Source organism: Saccopteryx leptura, chromosome 7 (genome assembly GCF_036850995.1).
Source record: "Saccopteryx leptura isolate mSacLep1 chromosome 7, mSacLep1_pri_phased_curated, whole genome shotgun sequence".
NCBI classification, from domain to species: domain Eukaryota; kingdom Metazoa; phylum Chordata; class Mammalia; order Chiroptera; family Emballonuridae; genus Saccopteryx; species Saccopteryx leptura.
The window spans coordinates 60326988-60349627 of NC_089509.1; the positions used below are offsets into that span (position 1 = coordinate 60326988).

At 48.3% G+C, this 22640-nt stretch overlaps 1 protein-coding gene across 1 annotated transcript; it reads left to right on the forward strand.

Annotated features, from left to right (window-relative positions):
• Positions 1-9919: 9919 nt before the first annotated feature.
• Positions 9920-13682, forward strand: SP9 (Sp9 transcription factor). Its single transcript, XM_066345454.1, has 2 exons — positions 9920-10045; positions 11061-13682. Exons 1-2 carry the CDS (start codon positions 10025-10027, stop codon positions 12495-12497), a joined length of 1458 nt encoding a protein of 485 aa, XP_066201551.1. The 5' UTR covers positions 9920-10024; the 3' UTR covers positions 12498-13682.
• The last annotated feature ends 8958 nt before the right edge of the window (positions 13683-22640 follow it).

Below are 22640 nucleotides of genomic sequence, written 5' to 3' on the forward strand. Positions count from 1 at the left end.
TCAGGCAATCATTGAGTGGATTAAATGAGATGCTGTGTGTAAAGCACTTGGCAGAGTGCCTGCCATATAATAATCGCTCAATAAATTTTAGCTATTCCTATTAGAGAAAACATCTCTTCTTTCCCAAGGGCAGACCAGTGAAAGCCAGACCATGAAAGCTGTTGCTGACTGGAGCAGCTAACCTTATATCCCTTCCAAAGCAGGCAGCTGTCATGACATTTATCTCATCCAACCTTATTTGTACACATACGCATGCACTAAAATTCTGTTTTATAGTGGCTATCGATTTTGTCCTTAGCTCCGTGTAAGTTTTAGGTGGGAATGCTATTTCAGCAGAAAACAAAAGGCAAGAACTTTCTTTTTAGTTCAACTATTAAGCTTTGAGCACATTATGATGAGTTTCCCTATAAAGTTTTTTTAAAAACCTTTATAACAACCCTTCAGCATTGAAATTACTAGCTCCATCATAGAGGAAAAGAAACTTAGAAGTTTCCTGGCCCACCTAATACCACATCATTAAGTGGTAGACCTTAAGTCACACCCAGCTTCTAAGAGCCCAAAGGGTTTGTGGCCACCTAGGAGCCCAGGCCATCAGCTCTCTTGCCTTTCTTTTCCTTGTTCTAGCTTAAAAACAACCATAACCTAGAAAAAGTTCAGTTGACATCCCAATCAAGAGTCTGAAACGGTATTTATCTGGTGTTTGGACTGACTGGCAGGATAGTTTGCAGCAGGGTGGTAACAGATCTCTCTGGCTGATAAAAAGAGTCACAGGCTTGGGTGGTATCGGAGAAAAGGCTCAGGAAGGAGTAATAGAAAGTAAAAGGTTTTCAGGATTGCACTGACATTTGTGTTTAATTTTCCTCTTATTCGAAATGCTGTTCAACTTTAAAGGGAAGGAGAAAGCAGCGATACCTTATACCAGAACTGTTCAATTCCAAAAATTAAAAACAGCCAACTGCTATTCAATACTATAGGACCTAATTCAAGCACCAGCTGTAATTTAGTTTGGTGGTTGCACCGACACCCTAAACTTGCAAATGATGAGCTGACTTTAGAATCCAGCTGATTTAAATTGGGACAATTCCATGCAAGGCGGGTATCTGATTACAATACGAGTTACTGGTTGTTTATAACGAACATTGTCGGGAATGGAGCGGAGAAACAGAAACTCAGTAGCGACAAAGTGCCGAAGGAGAAAGTGTTTGTGCCTCAAACTGAAAGGTCAGCCTCCTGGGCCCCATTCCAGGGCGTGTCGGGAGGGATCGAGTTATTTTAGCAACCATCGGGAAGAATCCCAACAAACTCCCTGCAGAGGCTGAGAGGCCCCTTACTCTGAGGCCACAACAGCGGCCAAGCTGTTGTAAGGAGCAGACATCACCCCTCCGCAGAGCCGACCGCCCACCTCCCCTGGCCGGCCCACCCCCTGCCGCGAATCCCGGATCCTCTTCCTCTGGTTGGGCTAAAGTCCCTTTTAGGAAACAATAGCTATTTCAAAAGAATAGCAAATAGCCCATTCTCTGGGCGCCCGAGCTTGGCATTCTCGGGAATTCCCGCGGGGCAAGGAACCCGGCAACCCCCAGCAGCCAGAGAAGAAAAGAGGGAGTCAGCTTGCGCAGACCCGGGTGTCAGGAGCACCCGCCGCCCGCCTCCTCGGCCCCGCCCTCAGCCCTCCAGCGGGGCCCGGCGCTGCCCAGTGGGGAACAACCCTCTTTTCTCCCAGGCAGATTTGGAGAGGAGGGGTCCAGAAGCCCGCAAGGAGACGGCGCCCAGCGCGGTGTCGAACCGGTTGGAGAGCAGGGCTTCCCCAGTCCAGCCTCGGGTTTCGTTGCCAGGCTCTTGATGCCAAAACCACGAAGTCCTTTTCTTTCCCGGAGGGAGCTCGCCCTGGATCCCGGAGGGTGGAGTTCCTAATGATCCCTCCTCCCACTCCCTCAGGTCGGAGAAGAGATATGGGATTAGGCTGGAGTGAATATTTCGCGTGCTCTGTAATTACGCACACACTGAAATCTTCACCGTTGACTTAAGTTACTTGGCGCTGCGAGGGTTGGGGCTCTGCGTATTGATTAAACGCAGCCTATATTTACCTAAACAATAAATGTAGAGATTAGCAACGTTCACTTGATCACAATAATGAGATTGACAATTAAGGGGCAATGCATCCCAGATGTAACCTAGCCTATGGAAGGCAGGAGGGTAGGCAGGCTTCTCCGGACCGCGGAGGTGGCACAGAGGCGCGCAGAGCAGGAGGTGGTGCCCTGCAAGCTGCGGGAGGCGGAGGGGAGGCCCAGCCGTTGCAAGGCAGCTGGCCACCCGGCCGGGGAGGCCCGCAGCTAGCTTTGGGGGACTTGAACTTCTCAGTTCCTAGGGTGGCATCTGGAGCGTGGAGTCCGCCTCCCCGCGGCGATGTCACCTGCCTGAAGGCTGTCTTGCATGCTGCAGCCTGGCTGAGAAGGAGGATGGACGTCGCTGGCGCGTGCCCGAGTGAGTGTGCCTGTGTCGTCAGTGTGCATTCTGCGTGCGGCAGCGGGAGGGGGAGCAAGAAGAGGCGCACGTGTGTCTGATGTGTGCGGAGCCTCCCTCTGCCCTTGTGTATACCCCGCTCTCGATACTTTGAGAAGCGAGTCAAGGTGGTGGTGTCAGTCTGGCCTCGAGATGGGGGTGAGTGTGACGTACAACGGTAGATGTGACAAGAGAGGCTAACCTGCACAGGATTGTACTCTAGAGGGGCCAAAATACAGAAAGCATCGTAGGTCGACCCAGGACAGGCCTGTTTTCCGGGATATCACAGGATTGCCTGGGTCCTTAAAGGGAATCTGATGACCGACTTTCTTTCTCAGCCACTCACTGAGCTGTAGGGCCCTACGATAAATTCTAAGAAGGAGGGACTGAAAGAAACTAACTCAGAAAAAGAATTCGGGAAAAAGAGATATGGGGTTAAAAAAAAAAAAAAAGATAGATGAGAGCAGCAGCTGGTAGTGGAAGAGGTGTGTGTGCGAAATCATGATCCACCTAGAAGTGTCCAAATCCCGGGCTTCCATTGCATCCTGACTGCAAAAGACACAGGTAGAAACTCTCTCGATGCATGTGGTTTCTCGGCTTCCCCTCTCTTCGCTCTGTGCCCCGTTATCAATCCAGAATGCTTCCCATTCCACATTTAGACACAAACAAGAGGAGTTGTCCCAGACACCCATGAACAAGCTAGGACGAAGCTCTTTCCCGCCAAAGCATTAAGGCCAGGAAACCAGCTGCGCCTGCCCCGGCTCTGGGCGCGGCAGCTGGGGGAAACATGAGTGGTAAGAACGACTGGAAAGAGGGAAGGAGAAAGGAAAGAAAGAGAAAGTTGGGAAAGAAAAGAAAGCGGAGGAGGAAGAGGAGGAACCAGCAAGGGCAGAGTTGGACGTGAGGTGCCATTACGATCGCCCACCCTCCATGGGTTCCCAGGGTCTTTTGGCCCTCCGCCTGTCCCCGTTTCAGAGCTGAGGGCAGGCTGGGGGAGGGGGAGGTAGACAAAGGGAACTCTTCCTCACTGGGAAATGTGAAGTGCGTCTGTCCTCTCCTTGCAGGCTCTGGAAAAACTGGCAGGAATTTCCTTGTCGTGAGAAGACCGATGACGAGTGTCTGCAGCAGAGGAGACAACTACAAACAGACTTTGGGCTGGGAAGGAGGGCGGGAGGAGGGGATGGCGGGGCCAGCTTTGATCGCTTCAGCTTTGTTGTAATTTTGTTTTAGGCAGATAGATTAACTTAAATAGTCAGCCCTAGCGAGGAGTTCCGTTCTGCGGAGTCTCCTCCCTCTCCACCCCACCCCCACCCTGCCCCCTGCGTCATCTGCACGCGTGGAGCTGGGTCGCAGCTCCTCCCAGAGTCGCACCTGAAACTTAAAGGGCTAAAGGTTCTGTGTTCATCCCATAATTAAAAGAGTCACACTGCTCTACAACACTCTGTTGAACAAACATGTAAGTCATCCTCTCCCTCTTCGGAAACAGACCGTGGGAAGGGAGACACCTAGGACCCCTCTGGGAGGTGTCCTCCGCTAGGGAGGTGTCGTCTCTGTGACCTTCACCTCCCCACTTTCACCCCCTCCTCTAGGCCTTGGTCTTTCTAAGCTGTTCCTTAGAAAAAAAGAGAAAGAGGCAAAGAATGTACATCTTGCCACCCACCGGATGAGCCAGGCAAGCCTATGTCCTTGCTTGAAAAGTTTTCTAAATAAATCGCTCTGGTGGCTCTAGGCAGTGAACAGAGGCTGGGCCCAGGTCTCTTCCAGAACAGTGCCACGGCTGTAAAGGATATGAAGTCCTTCCCCCGACTCCTCTTTTTCTTCTCCCTGTAAATCAACCATATAAATCATCCGAATTGTTTAAGGTACATTGATCAATCTAATGGCTTGTAATAGCTCCTAATTGCCACTGGCAGAGTTCTGCAGGCTCCTGTTTGAACAGGAAAGGTTCTCGATTCCAGCCATGTCCCCCTTAGTCTTGAGACTGGGCAGTTACAGAACCAGGAAGAGCACCACTGCAGTCTCAGAGCCCCTGGAGAAGGAGGAAAGGAGGCTTACTGGGGACATTTGCAATTCTTTTTTTTCTTTTTTCTTTTTAAGTCTCACTTCCAAATCAGTGATTCATTAATAAACAAAGCCAAGTCTATGATTTATTTGTTATTGTAGACTGAGGATGGTTTTATTTTTGTCAGAAAAGAAATCTTCTTTATTTGTATCCCCTGTGTCTGTATGTATGGGAAAACTTCCTTAGCCACAAACCAGTATGCTCCTAAACATACCTTTTCTATTATTTGCTGATTTCTAAAAGGGCAACATCAGGAGTTGTGATAGGGAATAATATGCGGTGAAAGGCATGTTAAAAGGAAGGGAAAGAACCCCAAACTTTCTCCAATATGGAGTCCTGGAGATATGCCTAGGCTAATGTTTAACATCTTGCAGTTACAGTGCCTCCGGCCAGCCCTGGATGGTGGAGGAAGTCTTCTCAATGACTGCCTATGAAAGGATAATGTTGAGGAAACTGGTATCCTGTCAGGGTCTATATGGAAAAAAAAAATTGCTTTAATATCTCCAAAGATTGTTCCATTAGAGTTGGCTGAGACAACAAATGTACTTAATTTGGGTAGAAATGCTCTAAAAAAGAAAGCCAACACTGAATGCCACATTTAGTGTCTTAGTGAGGTCTAAGACCCCGCTATGGTAGTTCATGAGGGAGAGAGGAAGGCAAAACCCCAAGACGAATAGCTCCCCCATAGTTTCCAAGTAATGCAGTAAACAGATCTATGATGCTTGTTGAATAATCTTCCAATAATTGCAGTCATTAAAATCATCACAGTCTACAGTCACCTTCCTTCCTTTGACACACCAGAGTCTTTCCTTTAATTGTTAATGCATTTTTGGCTCAGATAAACAGATCAAGGCAGACTTAAAATATATGGCCCTGATATGTCTAAGCAGCAAAAAATTAGTTCTGTAACAAATGTTTGGAGTGTACTTAATAGACTAGGGTTTTCAGTTCCTCAGTAGACCTTACAGACAAGAAGGATTTGCATCTCCTGACACCTCTAAACAGCAGTATGACTTCTGAGATGAAGAAAAGATGAAAGTTCCATTGGTCTATTGATCCTTTTTTATTTGCAAGGGTTGGGCTAGAATGAGGGCATTCTAGAACAAATATTAAATGAAAGCTCAACAGAAATTGTGGGAGAGTTCCTAAGTTTTCAATTAATTTTCTTCATCTATTTGATCTCAAGGCTGGTGCTTTTTAAAGTAGACTATGCATTAACTATAAAAGATTCCCTTCTAATCAAAAGCTGCATTTCATTTGCACCCACAACTGACAAACTCCAACTGTGGGAAGGATTCACCATACTCAACAGGCGCTATGGTCTGTACCGGCTTCCTTAGCTCTTGTTCATGGCAGGTGACTATGGTGCACAGAGCAGCTTAAAAAATTTTTTTAACTCAAGTTATTAATGTATCTCCCCAACTTTCACACAATGTTAACCTGATAATCATTACTCTAGGTCATGCAAATGAAAAGCATAATTAACTGCGCAAATGATTAAAAAAGGGAGCTCTGCGGGTTAGTAAATAAATAAAGACAAGTAGGAGGAGGACAGGTCAGACACACGTTTTTTACGGGTTCCTCTCTCTTGCCTCTCCTCTTTCCACCACGGAGCATCCCGGCACGGATGGCCTAGGTTTTGGCACCAGCCCATAGGGCCGAGGCGAGAACCTTCGGTTCCTTCTTTCCCGACGCCTCCCCTCCCGCCCACATCTTCAAGTCTCCCCAACTCTGTCTCACCCCACCCCCGTGCTGTATATCCGCTGCTAACTCTGCTACTGGCCACCACCCCCACCCCGAGACTGGGCAGCCTAATATTTCGAGTTTTTCATAAGATAACTGATCGCCCCCGATCCCACCCTGCTACTCGTGCGTCAGGGTGAAGCTGGGGTTTTTTTTCCTCCTGTAGCGTAGGAGCTCCAATCCTTCGGATCAGTACTAATGACGGAATTGTTTCCCCGGCTTTGCCTCCTAAACGCAGCAACTTGAGCAGTTGATCTAGATCAAAGCTCTCTGGAGAGGCAAGATGGGGGAAACAATATTTGTTCAAAGGAAGTGAACTCTTCCCTTTAATTACCCTATTCTTCTTTATTAGGATTCCTATTGAAATTTTTTGCAAAAAGAAAATTGTTGATTTAACCATATGTATTTACGATGTAAATATATTCCAAGATGAAAACGTCACGGATCAATTGTAAAGGACCCAGATACATAATTTTTAAAAATCAGTTTCAGTGTATATGAGGTTCTCACCCCACTTTCGCTGCTCAGTCAGATTTGTTTATGCAGAATCGACATTTAATAGTGCTAATTGCACTCCAGTTAAATTGCCCTGATTGCAGAAAGGGAAGCAATTTTCGTGCTCTCTGTCTGGGTTTGGAAGAAATTGTTTTATATTCACCTCTTTATAAAGAAGTGGAGATAAGGCACCGGGGCCTTTGCACAAATTGCACTTAGGGGCTGACTGGCAGCATTCAGGCGCTATAATAGAGCATTATTTGGCCGTTTTGAATAATGTAAAGCGTTTGCTGAAAGCTATTCTCCTGAAAATTGCTTTAACTTTTAAAAAGGATGATGATTCACTCCAAACCAGGCCTTTGTTACATTGTCATTATTTCCCCAAATGTTTTAACAGTCAGCTCAACGCTTTAGCATAACACATTGATCTTTGTTTAAAAACTAGATTTTTAGAGGATGAAAAAATCTGTCACACAAAAAACTGGACTTCTTCAGAAAGATTTCCTTGACGCCCCACTTTAGATTTGAAGTGGATGGAGTGTTTGCCTGCATTGGTTTGGAAGATTTCCCTAACTTTTGTGATCCCAACGCGTGTATCTAAAGGAATATCCCAGAGCCCACGTAGAGAGTCTGACAGCTGGAACTACACTGAAAACGGCAGGAGGGGGAGGGGAGGGGAGGGGAGGACCAGGAGAAGAAGAGGAAGGCCAACCCGGCGCCTGGAGCCCGAGGTGCCAGCGTGAACTGTTTTAAATGGTTGATTTGAAAATGTCACCAGTGCTAAATGGCTTTTCAGATTGTCTTATTTATTACTTTGTCAGGTTTCCGTAAGGAGAGGGTGTGTTGGGGGTAGGGGAGGAGGTGGAAGGGGGAAACCTCGGCGTTTGTCCTCCCGGGGCTGCACTGGGTGAGACGGAAACGCCTCGCTGCCACTTAACAATCCCTCTATTTGTAAATCCACGCGGAGTCTCTACAGGAAGCCGAGCACCAGTCTACCCTTCCAGGGCAGAAGTCACCTGTTGGGAACGGCTCCCGGATTCCCCTGCCGGGCTTTCTGGTTCTTCCAGGCTACCTGGATTCCCCCTCAACACTGCACCCCGAGTACCCAAGGGCTTTTCACACCTGCCTCTCCCCACCCTCGGATTTCCACCCCAATCCTCCAGTGTACAGCGCTTCATTACAGCCACACGAATCTTCTCACTCTTTCCTTTCTCTTATCATAATTTCCTCGGTGCTTTCTCCACCTTAAACCAAAGGGGAGGAAAAGGCATCCTGAGCAAAGGTATTCTAACGATAAGCAAAGAAAACATGTGCCCTCCCTATCCACGGAGCACACCAGGATGCACGCAGGCTCCATCTTAGGGCCGAGAGAAGAGCCACGCTGGTTGCACTTTTGAGCCAAGAGATATTGCAAAAGAGGACAGAAAGCACAATTCCATATCCTCCTCACTTGCTTCTCCTCCGCAACAACTCGTCTTTTGCACTCAACCACTTGAGGTTCATGGTTTAAACTGTCTTTTAAAAAGCAGGATGTGGGTTTTGAGGGGAATGTGGTACATTAAAACCAGTACCCAGGTCTGTCCGAGGCGCTGGCATTTCTGGTTTAAAAGCAGCTCCTGGCTGCGCTGAAGAAAGAGAAAGCATGTCCCAGGAAGAAAGAAAAACAAACAGCTCAGCGGTTGTTGACGGGCTCCAGGACTCGTAGCTGTCTGTTTGAGGACACCTTTTTCTTACACTGACAAGAGGCGGAGAGGACTTCGGGATGTTTCCAAGCCTGCAAAATGTGGAGGCACCCACGTTTGGCCTCATCCCCCGCACTAGCAGATGGAGGTCCCTGAGAGAGGGTCCTTAAGCGTGTCCACCAAAGCAAGTCGCTGAGTGTGTGTGTGTGTGTGTGTGTGGGGGGGGCTACCTCTCAACAGCGCGCCCTTTCTGGGCAGAGGAGCATCTAGGCCCAGGGGGTCTGGAGTGGGAGTGGGTTGGAGCTGGGACAAGAAAAACAACTCTAAGCTGAAACGTGGCATGCAAATCTTCGCTGGGTTAAACAAACAGCCGAGCAAGCTGCAGCTTCAGCGGGGTTGGCGGTGGGGGGCGGACGTGGCTCGTGCCTTCTCTGTTTCCAAAGTTGTTACAATGTGAAAATAAGCAGCTTCTTGCAGCGTGTTGTATGGGGCTGATGCCTCCCACCCCCATGCCAGTCCCCAGTGAAACTCGGCAGATAATCAGCACGTCCACTGTTTAGTCATGTTTGACAACTGGTTTAACCTGGTATCTAGGCGCTGGCGAAACGGTACAAAGGGTGCCCTCAATTACCACCAGAAGCTTCTGGTGTGAGTGGCACTTGCATTACCCCCCGGGTCAGAGGCCAGAGCGACAATTAGGAAGTCACTTAGACCGCTGGGGTAAATGGTGGGATGCAGCAGGCTCCAGGCCCTCCCAAGTCTGTGGGGGTAGACTTGGCCAGAGAGGCCTATTTCTCTTCCATCGGAGGCTGTCCCTTCGCGCCCTCTCTTCAATGTGACTCAAAGTAAAACTGAATCCAGTGGGAATAAGGAACTGGGTAGAAGACAAACGACAATGCTAAAATCATGAGCAATAATGGATTCAAGCTGAAGTTGTGTGTATCGAAGGCAAAAGCCTGTACAAACAAAGTAAGCGTTGACATTTGCATTTCCACTTGGGCCTTGCCAGTGCGACCTACGCCTCTGTGCCCTCTTCCCTCCTGCTTCCTTTCCCACAAGTGGGAAGTGGAGTTGGACTGTCAGTCCTAACTTGTATAATCTAGGGGTGCTTCAGAAGACTGTGGCTCAGTCTCAACGGTCCATAAACCTGGCTTGTTGCGTGCGTGTAAATTTATAATTGCACTGTAATCTCTTCAATCCCTATCGCGCAATACCCCCCCACCCCCACCCCCGCCCGGGACCTCTCAAGCCGCCTTGACTGGCACGCGCCGGGAGCCCGGGCTCGGGCCCGTCTGCGCGTCTGATTGGCTGCGAGGCAGCTCCCGTCTGTTCTGTCTGCGTTCTCATTGGGCGAGAGGCGCAGCCAGCGGCACTTCAAAGCGGGTGCTCCTTGCACTTAGGCTGAGTTTAGCCCGCAGGAGCCCGGAGTCCGCTCGCCGCGAGCACCGGGACGCGGCAGCAGCGTGGGACCGGAACAGTTTTCTCGAGCAGCCTCCAGTCTCAGCCCTGCTCCTGGCCCCGCCGCGCAGCCCAGGGACCTGCTATGGCCACGTCTATACTTGGGGTAAGTCGGCTATGCGACAACTCATTTGCTTGTTTTAACTCTAGTAATTTTTCGTTATGGCTTCTCTGGGTCCGCGGTTCCGGAGAAACTGTTGCTGCCGGACTGTAGCTTCAACTTCGTTTAGCACTTTCCGCATTTTAGGAACTGATTCTTTCCAAGTTATTGGCACCTCGGCGGTGGCTTTGTAAGAGTATGATTTGTTAAGCAAGGCCTTTAAATTTGGTTTTAAAGAAAACCTAGAGGTTTCTTTTCTTCCCCTTGTGATTTATACCTTACCCCCCCCCCCCCCCCTTGCTTCTGGGATTGTTTCAATTAGACGACAGTGGTGTCTCCAGAAAACAGCCTTAATCGGTTTGGACTTCATGTAGTTACGTTAACAAACATTTACACTTCTGCGGCTCTCCCGTTCGCCTGTAACTCAGATCTATCTCTGGGTCGCTTCTCCATGGTCTTGTTTTCATAATCGGGTTTTTGGGTGCATAGACATTTTTTTTTTTTAAATCCCAACACTTTCTATTAAAGAAGAGTCAAGTAGTAGCCACCCTTGGAGGAATGCCCCAAGTTTCCTCCGCCCTTGGGCCGCCGTTTCGGCCTCCTCCGTCCTCACCCTGTTTGTTGTGGTGGTGTTTACCTCCATGCTTCATCCACCCCAAAGGGCGGTGGAGGCTTCCGTGAAGGAAGGGTCTTACCGCGAGCGGAAGGCGAACCCCCCGAGTCTGGTTCTGGGCAGGGGTTGCAGCGACTGAGGCTGGGAGAACCGAGACATCTTTGATTAGTAGCCCCACCGAAAAACAACTTTCCATCGCCGGGCCCCTCGCCCTTGTGATCGCCTGTGCCCCACGCCGGGCCGGGCGTATTCTCTGTGAACGCGAGGGGAGGAGGCAAGAGCTGGGGAGCCACGACCCCACGGGACCCGCCTCGGGGCGACGAGGCTGCTCACCGGTGCACTTTGTGTCTTCCTCCCACTTCTTCCTGCCTTCCTCCACCTTGCTCCCTCCCCCAACCCCCACTCTAGGAAGAGCCGCGCTTCGGAACGACCCCGTTGGCCATGCTGGCGGCGACCTGCAACAAGATCGGCAACACGAGCCCGCTGACGACGCTGCCAGAGTCAAGCGCCTTCGCCAAGGGCGGCTTCCACCCTTGGAAACGCTCCTCGTCCAGCTGCAATCTCGGCTCCAGCCTCTCGGGCTTCGCTGTGGCCACCGGCGGCCGCGGCTCCGGCGGCCTGGCGGGCGGCTCGGGCGCAGCCAACAGCGCCTTTTGCCTGGCCTCCACGTCCCCCACGTCGTCCGCGTTCAGCAGCGACTACGGCGGCCTCTTTTCCAACTCCGCGGCGGCCGCGGCGGCGGCGGCTGGGGTGTCCCCGCAGGAGGCGGGAGGCCAGTCGGCCTTCATCTCCAAGGTGCATACCACGGCGGCTGACGGCCTGTACCCGCGCGTGGGCATGGCGCACCCGTACGAGTCGTGGTACAAGTCAGGCTTTCATTCGACACTGGCGGCGGGCGAGGTGACCAACGGCGCAGCGTCGTCGTGGTGGGACGTGCACAGCAGCCCGGGCTCGTGGCTGGAGGTGCAGAACCCCGCTGGGGGGCTCCAGAGCTCGCTGCACTCGGGCGCCCCCCAGGCCTCGCTGCACTCGCAGCTCGGCACGTACAACCCCGACTTCAGCTCGCTCACGCACTCGGCCTTCAGCTCCACCGGCCTCGGCTCCTCGGCCGCCGCCGCCTCGCACTTACTCTCCACCAGCCAGCACCTGCTGGCCCAGGACGGCTTCAAGCCCGTGCTTCCCTCCTACTCGGACTCCAGCGCCGCCGTGGCCGCCGCCGCGGCCAGCGCCATGATCTCGGGCGCCGCGGCCGCCGCCGCGGGGGGGAGCTCGGCGCGCTCAGCCCGCCGCTACTCGGGCCGCGCCACCTGCGACTGCCCCAACTGCCAGGAGGCGGAGCGGCTGGGCCCGGCCGGGGCAAGCCTGCGGCGCAAGGGTCTGCACAGCTGCCACATCCCGGGCTGCGGCAAGGTGTACGGCAAGACGTCGCACCTGAAGGCGCACCTGCGCTGGCACACGGGCGAGCGGCCCTTCGTGTGCAACTGGCTCTTCTGCGGCAAGCGCTTCACGCGCTCGGACGAGCTGCAGCGGCACCTGCGGACTCACACCGGCGAGAAGCGCTTCGCCTGCCCGGTGTGCAACAAGCGCTTCATGCGCAGCGACCACTTGAGCAAACACATTAAGACGCACAACGGGGGTGGTGGGGGCAAAAAGGGCAGCGACAGTGATACGGACGCCAGCAACCTGGAGACGCCCCGCTCCGAGTCGCCCGACCTCATCCTGCACGACTCCGGCGTCAGTGCGGCCCGGGCGGCGGCGGCGGCGGCGGCGGCTGCGGCGGCGGCAGCGGCAGCGGCGGCCTCGGCGGGAGGCAAAGACGCCGCGTCTGGCCCCAGTGACTCTTAGAGGCCTGGCAAGAGGAGCGCGAGCGAGTACAGACAGCAAGAGCGAGCGAGAGGTTCGGAGGGCGAGCGCGCGGGGGACGGACGGGCTGGGGCTCCGGTGACGCCCCCGGGCCGGCGCGAAGTGGAGCAGTACCTTGCTCGTCGGCCGCTCTCCGCTGGACAGGCCAGGAGCTCCCTTCTGGTGTCTGCGTCCACACAAGAATCGAACGCGTAGTCCAGGAAGAAAAGCGAACTATCTATCCTCCGATACAAACAACACTTAAAAACTGCACACATAGACATACACACACAGGAGACCTTCAACCAAAAGCACGCACACTCGCGCACATACACACACACCACTCGCCCAAACTTCTCGAGTGAAGAGCAATACACAGAAACGCTCCCTCTTCCTCCACAGCCCACACCCTCCACTACCCTTCTCTTTCCTTTTCTCCCAAAACAAGGCACCAACTTGCAAAGGACCGTCAGAACATTTGAAAACAAACGGGAACCAAGCAGACCCTTTGTGTGGATTATATTATATATAAAATGCTCCAAGTCCTGCTTGATATCTATTTACAATGAGACTTTGTTTTCCCTAAAAAAAGGAAGCATCAAAAGAGGCTTAAGGTGAGAAATTAAACTGGAAGTCTAGTGACAGTTTCTCTGTATTTCATAACATCTGTATAAATAGGGTTCAAAGATTGTGTTCTCTTTTATTTTCTTGTAAATGTTCATTCGAATAGAGGGTTTTTTTGTGTGAATTCCTGAAATTCAGGGAGTTTTTTCTTTAATTTTCTGATGCACTTTGTGAAAGTCAGTATATATGTAAAAATATTTAAAATGTTGAGTTATCATTTCACAAACACGTAAGTTAAGGTCATCTAAAGAAATTAAATGCGTTTATCTGTATGAAGAAAATATTGACATCATATTTTCATTTTGGTATTATTAAAGGACTCTGAACAATACACTTTAAAAAATCCTGTTCCTCCCTCAGTAACCTTTATGTGGGTCGACTTTTTTGGTTGGTAAAAATATTCGCTTAATGTTAGTTTTAGGTAATGTAAGATTCATGTAAGTTATAAAAGCCATAAACATATGTTTTTGAGGAGTCAAAATTATTTATTTGTATATTAACAGCGTAAATTAAATTGGGTTATAAGAATGTGTAGTTGTATTACTTAATGGGAGAGTTCTCAAAAGGTGACATTTTAAAACTCTGGAGCGCCTAAAAAAAGCAAAGGTCTTTGGCAGCTTTAACTGGGGAGGTGCTTACACCTCCCGGAGAAGGTCAGAAAAAACTCCAGTGGGTTTGTTTGTTTTTTAAAGTGATTTTTAAACAATTTGAAAGGAAAAAACCTTTTTAAAAGAAGTCTTTTAGTTCCCAAGGCCCTCTATGTTGGGAGCGACTCAAGGGAATAAATCGCTAGAGTCAATACCCCGGAAAAGACATTTCATGCCTAAATGAAAATCTTGTTAAATGTTATTAATTTTGACTTAGAGCACACAGCAGCCCCCTGTGCCTTGTATTCCCTTATTAGGGATTCATGTCTTATCAAATATCTAATTAATCTCCTAGACATCATTTGTTCTGGCCAACTTTATCTCAGCTGGTCCACAGGGAAAACTCCAAATATTCTCCGTGACAAAGCTCGCTTGAAGATCTTTTTAATTGTCTAAATTAACTGCACCAAATTTGCATGTCAAACGGTAAAGGGCAACCTGAGATAAAATGTAAACGTTTTAAAAGCTCCCAAACTAAGCACTTGATTTGATAACTAGGCTTTTTAATGTTATGGAAGACAACTGCTCCTTTCCTTTTCAAAGACGGTTGATCTATGCAAATAGTGAATTGGAAATGCCTAGGTCCCCGCGCCGTCAAATGGCCCTCGCAGGTTATTTGAATATCAGTGGCGCTGCCTCTGAAAAGGTTCAAGGATGCTCTCTGACTTCTTTGTGATTACTCAGTGCGGCGTCTTATTCTGAAGAAAAAAACCTCAGGAATAATTAAAGGCTGGGATCAGGCCTGGGAACACATTTGGGACAGGAATCTCATTTAGACAGTCTCTTTCAAAATAAGGCACAGTTAAATTGACCAGAAGGCAATTATTGAAATGAAAATTATTTTCACTCGCTTTGTCTTCTGACCACCAACTTAACAGCCCCAGTTTAAAAGAGAGGGAGAAGAGAGGGAGAGACAAAAAGAAAATTGGTAAATGAGATAATTTCGCAATTCTAAAAAAGAAAATGTTAATTTAGAAAATAAAGTGCGCATTTACGGAATAAAATATTTCTAAAAGGCTCCCGATACAATAGGAAATAGAAGCAAAGTCAGCCCCAATGGGAAAAGAAATTTATTGCTGTCCATCTTGGGAACTTGACTGAAGGTTTTGATTTATAAGGCAGAAAAAACAAATTATTGTTATTAACAATCAACAAAAAATTTTCTTGGAAACTGTGCCCTGGAAAGCCAAGTAACAAAGTAGAGATAAAACCAGAGCAAAGGTTCTCAGAGAAGCATTTGCAACCTGAGGTTCGGTGGCTTCTTCCCCTCTTGCGGTCCCCACAGCCTTAGATGCTCCGCTCTTCTTCCTTGAGTTTTTATTTCTTTGGCTATTTTCTTTCTCCTATCAAACCGTTCAAAACAGGGACTCCCCGCCCCTCAGCCCTCTGCGCGTCTTTTGGTTTAAGTCTAGTTTTCTGCAGAGGCTGGCAGGGGTGCGTTTTCTTCGGCGGGGGGAGGGGGCTTGGAGCCGAAGCGCTGGAAGCCGAGAGAGTGCCCGGCATGTTTGGGGGTGCGGGCCAGCGGCGCAGAGGTGAGGGTATGGTGGGCTTTCCTGAGGAATGAGGGCGCCCGGGCGTCTGTCCCAGGCAGCTTTGTTTCTCGAGGATAATAAAGGCAGATCAAAGGGCCTGGCGGTGCAGGTCCCGCTGGCCGCGAGGCTCCTTCCTCAGCCCAGTGATCAAGGCCTCTGCTCTCTGTCTCTGCCCCGTGGGTCAGCGGACGTCCATCACCGCGGCTCCGAGAAACGGCGGATAGCGGCTAGGGCCCCGAGCGTCCAGCCGGGAGACCAGCGCTGGTGGAACCTGAACCTGGAGCGGGTGGGGGTTCCTGTCCCTCGGCCGAAGCCAACAATCGCAAACAGACCCCAGCCGTCCTGCCGAAGCCCCGCTCACTCCTAAGGGCCCCAGGGGGGCGCTGGGAAACCTTGACCACCTGGGCGGGTGGAGACCCGCTGAGGCCGAGCGGATTGGAGAGAGCGTGCGTGAGAGAAGAGGCCACGAGAGACAACTCAGGTCTACCCCCGAAGGGAGCCAAGGCTCCCCCAGCGCCACCTTGGCTTGGGCCGCTCAGGCTCTGGGGCCCGGGAGGAGCTGGAGGCTGCCGCAAGGGGTTGAGGTTCAGACCTGCTTGGAGGCCGGTGTGGGGACAGGGGAGCAGACGGAACCCCTGAGTCTCACTCAGGCCCGGGTGTGGGGAAACGCGATTTCGTTTCAGCTGTGTTGTCCCAGCGTTTACTGCTGTAGCTTCCTGCGCAGTAGAGGAACGAAGATAAGTTTTTCTCGACCCTGCACGCACCCAGCCCCAATCTATACCCTCCCCCGCCGGTTTATTTTTTCTTCCTGGCCTTATTTTTTCCTCCTTGAAGTGAATTGGAGCCTCCTTGATGATGAAAAAGAAAAAAAGAAAAACATTTTCTTTCCTCAAGGAGGGAAAACATTTTTTTGACGAGATTATATTTTGCACCTGAACGGCGTGTCTGGACATTCCGTCAAATCGTTACAAGTCGTGTGAAATTGAATTTCTTTTTATTCAGATGGAAACTTTATTTATTTTAACTCTAATCTTATTTGCATCTATTATCTGTGTTCGCTAAGGCTCTCTCCCAACACAAAAATGCAGATGAAGTAAATCTTACATAAATCCCGCCCGTTTGTGTAATTGGTATACTAAGTGTTTATTTTAAGTGAGAATAATTTAGCTACAAATTTTCTTAAGGAATAACATTCTTAACACATTAAAAAAACTGAAAACTCTGATTTGCTTTTATGTTTGACAGTCGCTCTTGATTCCCTTAAGAGGAGCTTGGCGAGTGCAGCTCGCTGGCGCCATCTAGAGCTCCGGGCGGGGAAGGCCGCACTGTCCGCCTCGCTTGCCGTTATTAGCGCTGGGGAGACCGGAGTTTGCTGCCAGCTGCAACAACCCACCCAAGCAAGAAAAGAAAAGCGAGTTTTTGTGTTGAGGAATGGGGTGGGAGAGTGGGAGTAAGGGAAGGAGAGAGCCCCCCTATGGGAGAGGGCACTGTTTAGCAGTGGCCGGTTCACTGCTCCTGGAAAAAGAGGTGGTTTCTGAAACGTGCTAACTGAAAATCCAAACAAAACAAAATAACGCTCTGCTTGGCCCTAATCTTAGAATTGTTGCATTTAACATCCCTTTCATGGCAACTTCAGGGTCTTTGGACCCAGAGTTGAATACGCTGGGTACTGTCGGCGGCGACGTGGGCCCGGGATAGGGAACGGGCATGGGCACAGCACCCAGTACTTTTCGCCCAATGAACCGGGATCCTGGGGCTCCAGGTCCGCGAGATCCGCGTGCACTATCTGGGCCGACCGGAACCGAGCTGACTAAACCAGGCAACCAGACCGTCCCACGACCCTGGATCCCCCTTTGAAGGGGAGGGAAGCGAGGGACCTGCAGCTTCCACCAGCCCTGGGCCGGCATAGCCAAAGCAGCCTCCGGCCTTGCCAGCGTCCTCCAGGAGGCCGTCCCGCCTGAGTCGAGTTCTGGGATCTACTGGGCAGATCCGGGCCGAGAGGGAAGCGCAGGGCGCTGAGAGCCAGAAACCCCGAAACCCCTAGCCTCAGCCCCACCCGAAGGGTCCTCACTTCCTGCCAGCGCAGAATGACCCCCTTTGTCCCCACCTTTTCCCTTTGAAACTCAAATCTAAAATCGGATAACAGTTGGGGGCGTTGACCAATTTTCTCTCCTCTCTGAGCATTGCCATACCCCCGCCGCCCCTTACCCTCCTCTTCCTAGTCCACTACCCCACCCCCAGTCTTCAGACGTTGTTGCAGTGGCTTTTTTTCCTCCTCTCTTGCCCACTTCCCCACCCTGCGTGTTTACTGAATTTTAATCTAAAAAGCTACACCTCCAAGTCCCGCGCCCAAGGCGGCGGAGGCGCAGTCAACCGCAGCAGCGAGAGCCCGCAGAACCGGCCCAGGGACCGGACTCCCCGATCTCAAACTGGGGAAACGCCATGCATTTCCGAGAACTCACAGCCACCTTTACAGCGGATAACTCGGCTGGATTTGTATTTGCTGTTTTAATACAAACCCTGCCGCACTGCCTATTTCAAAGATGTGCTAATTACTACTTGGATAGCAGGGCGCAAAGTCCTTGTCCATTTCCCAGTACAAAGTAGGTTGCTAGAAAATTTGAAATTGCCTTTCAGCCTAAAGCTGCCTTACCTGAATGTCATAATTACAGTAATTATGTACATCCAAATTACATGCTAATTCAATTAGAATCAAATCGTTCTAAATCGAAATCAAATGAGGTAGTGAAGAATTAATCAATGACAACATAAATAGAGAGCTTCCTTCAGAGATATTTATTGTAACGATCCAAGGAGGAATTTGATCTGAAAAAGTCACCTGTTTATTTACTTTCAAATTAGTAATCAGTTATTATCCCTTCTCCATAATTTTAACCGTTCAGTGTTATTTACCCCCCCCCCTTCCAGACGCAAGTTTATAGAAATATGTATGAGGTAAATACACACAGACATGCCTACCCTATATGGTACTGATATAAATATCTACAGAATGTTAGCAACTCCAGTTAGGGTGAAGGTTTCAGAATGTCCGTTGGGACACATTCTTTCAGGGCCTATTCTCAGGAATCTGAGAAAGAAAAGAACCTAAGTTTTTAGCTTTTCCTACACCTTTGCATTCTCTTCCTTTGGGAATCACACCAGGGATTTGCATTGTTTTGCAAATACCTATTTCTAGGCAATTCATATATAAAATAAATGCAAAATGATACGGTGTCTCCCCCAATCCGTTTTCTGCTTGTAGATTGCTGGCGAGAGTTGATATTTTTTCCTTTTTGCTCCAGGAGTGAGATTAGCAGCGGCGTCCAAATGCATCCTCTTCACCTGTGGAGCCTCAGCATTCACTCGCTTTCCTTACTACAGAAGGTTTATCCGCCCTCCGACCCGCGCGGGAGAAACGCGCCGGAGGCCGGGCGAGCTTAGGCGGGAACCCGCAGGCGAGGGCGAGCGGCGGCCGGGGTGCGCAGGTCCCCTGAATGCAGCTCCTGTGGCCCGCAGCCTGGCGGCTTGGCCCGGGAATTTCTTCTGGGTAGGACACCGGCAAGGGGTGTGGGGGAACCGATGCCGCGTGCTAACCCGACCCTTTGCCCTTACACTTTGCGGGTGGGGAGTCCAGCGGCAGCCTCGCGTGTGAGGCCTGTCTTCTAGAAGGGTGCACCCTAATTCTCCGCCTTCCCATCTGAGTTTGAGGTGTGTTCAGAAGGTTCCGAGCCCCGGCTCCACAAGGAAAGCACCGTAGTACGCTGGGGCAGCTTCGCCTCGGGGATAGGAAGGGGCAACCGCAGCCCCAGACTCACTCTAGACTCCAGCCCCTTTCCGGCTTCCTGTGGGTTTAGGGCGAGGTCCTTGGAATCCCCGCTTTCGCCAGCAACCGAGACCCCGGACCTCCCCTTCTGCCACCCCTTTGAGACGGCCTTCGAGTCAAGGAGAATGTGTTTTTTGTGTCTACGAAGGGGGAAAGGTGGCTCACGGACAATCTGGGCCAGAAAATGCGTCTTCCCATTACAGTAATGGCAGCTCCTCCGTTTCATCCCGCAGTTGGCTTTATTATTACTGTTATATTCTGCGGGTGGTGGTAAGTGTGGCGTGAAGGGAGGAGAAGGGGTAAAGTGATGAGTATCTGCTTCTTTTCTGTCAGCAGGACCGGGTTTTAGGACCCCCATCAGGAGAGCTCTCAGCTGTCATCGCATTTCCCAAACCTTAGAGTTCCTTCGGTCTTATTTGTTCTTCACAACTCTTTAAAAGGATTTTTCCTTTTTGATCCAAAAAACACTCCCAAAGCCCGCAGCTATTGCATGCCTTTCTTTATCTTTTTTCAAGAAGTGGTAACTACCAAAGTTTTCCTTTTCAGTAAACCTAAATAAGATCTCTTAATATCCTTCAGCTACTTAAGTTAAAATGCAGCTGTGGAGAATGCGGCCTCCACCAGCGTCTTTGGCTCAGTGGTCATTAGGTAAGGAGAATGAAATGTCTCAGGTGGATTTTGGAAATCTTTGCGCTTCAATGTTAAAGCATATTAAATGTTTGGCGATTAAAACTCGAAAACGCTGTGTTCCAGCAGTGTGGACTGATCTGATTCACTATCAGCCAGCCCTCTAATGAAAGAACAAGGTAAGTCTCTCCAAGCCTTTCAGATAAAAAGCTTTTATCACATTAAAACCATATGATTCAAAACAAGATCTCCATTTCACATTGCAAGGTAAGTAGAACTACCGCTTAGCAGTAGTAACCTCTGCTTATTTTGGTACATTTATTAAATTAAATTATGACAAACTATGTAACATTCAGATAAGTAAACAAGTCCTAACCTAGTAACCTTATCCTTCCCGGCCATTTGTAAATCGACAGCACCTCCTACAGGAATTAATTTGCTAGTGTTAAATTATGTTAAATTAAATATTCAGTCAGGGAAAGGGGGAGTGCCCCCAAAATGTCTCCTAACTCTGCCAGGGTGTTTCCAGGCCACTGGACAAATAAATATCACTTGGCATACCCAGATTTCTTGAAAAGAATTTCTTTAATTAAGGGTAAAAAGAAGAACAAATATCACCAGACTTTTCCTGTGGTTTTTTTAAAAAAATGTCACTATTGAGGACTTTTGTTGTTGAATCATAGATTGGTTATACTTGAAGGATTCCTTTTTGGATTTCCGTGCTTAGGGGACTCTACAGATAAACATCCTTTTTATTATGAGGTTTATATCTTCTATGATTTCTACCATTAATTTCAAAAGCAAAAGCAGAATTGGGTGTCTAACATTTTTAAGAATCATTCAATTCCCTTTGCCTATATCATTACAGTATGCACAAGTAGGGTGAATCTCTTTAAAGCTCTTACCTAATGTATGTGAAAATGCCTTCCTTTAGTTTTTAATTTTGCAAGGTTGATATGCTAGTCCCTTGTGGCTGTCTAGCACCCTTGGGTGACCAAGACTAAAAGCCAAACAGCAAATCAGTATCTTCCATAAATACAAGGGAATTTTTCTCACCATTGGATGGATAGTTGATAGCACTTCATATTTTTCAATCTTAACAATGAAGAATAATTAAACCAGAGATTTAAAAAAAATCCTATGCATATAAAATTAAAAGGACCACAATTTTGTGAAAATCAAATGAAAAAAGTGTAAAAAATGATAATGTATTTCTTTAATTCATTTTAAATTATGGGATTCATTTCAACATTTCTCGTCATGAACACTATTGGTTCAGAAATCCTTTAAGACAGTAGATACTGCGTAGGTTTTGACATTATAAAAATTACAAAGTCTAAAAAGGCTTAAGATAGAAAATAATTAGTGCAACATTAATGAACTCAAAGTGTAAATTAGTAGTCTTTATCAATTTCAAATGCATGTTTTTTAAATGAAGGAAAGAAATCTTTTAGGTACACTGTAACTTATTAAAGAATACTGTAGAAGGAATTCAAGCTCTTCCTCATGAACTGAAAAACCTAAATAATCAAAGCGTTGCTTACACCTTTAGTTAGTTGCTTCTGAATCACAGGACATTGCGTTGACCTAGAATGCTGAGGTTGCTGGTTCGAAACCCTGGGTTTGCCTGGTCGAGGCATATATGGGAGTTGATGCTTTCTGCTCCTCCCCCCTTCTCTCTCTCCTCTCTAAAAATAGTCTTAAAAATTAAAAAAATAAATTACAGGACATTTGTTTATGCTTATACAAGACAAAGACATTCATACAGACTATTTTCAAACTTACTTTCTTATAGAACTTATGACTGCAAACCCTCAAATCCATCTAATCAATAGTTGCATTATATTATATAACATGTCTAAAAAAATGTGGAACCCCAATAAAAATACTCATGTCTATGATGCTTAGTATATATTTTTTGTTACTTATAATTTGTACTGATTTTTTCTATAGCTTCCCTTTACCAGGTACTTTGAAACACAAGGGAAAATTTTGCAGCTATTTTAAATATGCTTTATATATTTCTACTCATGAAAATGTATCTGAATAGTTTACATTGGTCCATTTGTGACATTACATAAATCTTAACCTTTAGAAGTAAACTCTTTAATAATTATATGCCAGTTAGTAGAAAGACCATCTGTGGTAGGTAGAATGTGGTTCCTTAAACACATCCTAATCCCTGAAACCTGTGAATACGTTAGTTATGTGGCAAAGAGGAATTAAGTTTGCAAATCACTTGATTTTAAACTATGATGATGATCGCTTCTCTCTCAGCCTTTTGGCTAAGATAAGTGTTAAAATATAATGATTCTCCTGATAGGCCCATTATCACAAAGGCCCTTAAAAGCAGAAGAGGGATGCAGAAAGTCAAAGTATCAGAGTGATTAAATGTGAGGCTTGACTCACCTTTACTTTGAAAATAGAAGGGTCCAGGAGCCAAGGAATGCAGGCAGCCTCTGGAAGCTGGAATAGGTGAGCAAACAGGTTTTCCATTGGGCCTCCAGAAAGAACCAAACCTCCTGACACCTTGATGTTACCTCAGTGAGACCCATTTCAGACTTCTAATATCCAAAACTGTGGAATCGTTTTTGTGTTAAGTTTGAAGTGATTTGTTATGGCAGCACAGAAAACTAATGTATTTTCCAAATGTAAATAGGTTACTCTGTAGAACAAAACACCTAAAGGGAGTTTAAAAGTTTTAGAGAAATATTAACTCATTATTTAATTCATAGTAAATTATTTTAGCTTTTTAAAAGTTTATTCATTTTAGAGAGGAGAGAAAGAGAGAAAGAGAGAGAGAAGGGAGAGGAGCAGGAAGCATCAACTCCCATATGTGCCTTGACCAGGGCAAGCCCAGAGGTTTGAACCGACGACCAGGTCCACACTTGAT

Bases quoted from the DNA above. Each gene is read 5' to 3' on its own strand.
- SP9 (XM_066345454.1), top strand. From the start codon at position 10,025: ATGGCCACGTCTATACTTGGG. The intron at 10,046-11,060 runs GTAAGTCGGCTA...CCCCCACTCTAG, and splicing joins TGGCCACGTCTATACTTGGG to GAAGAGCCGCGCTTCGGAAC.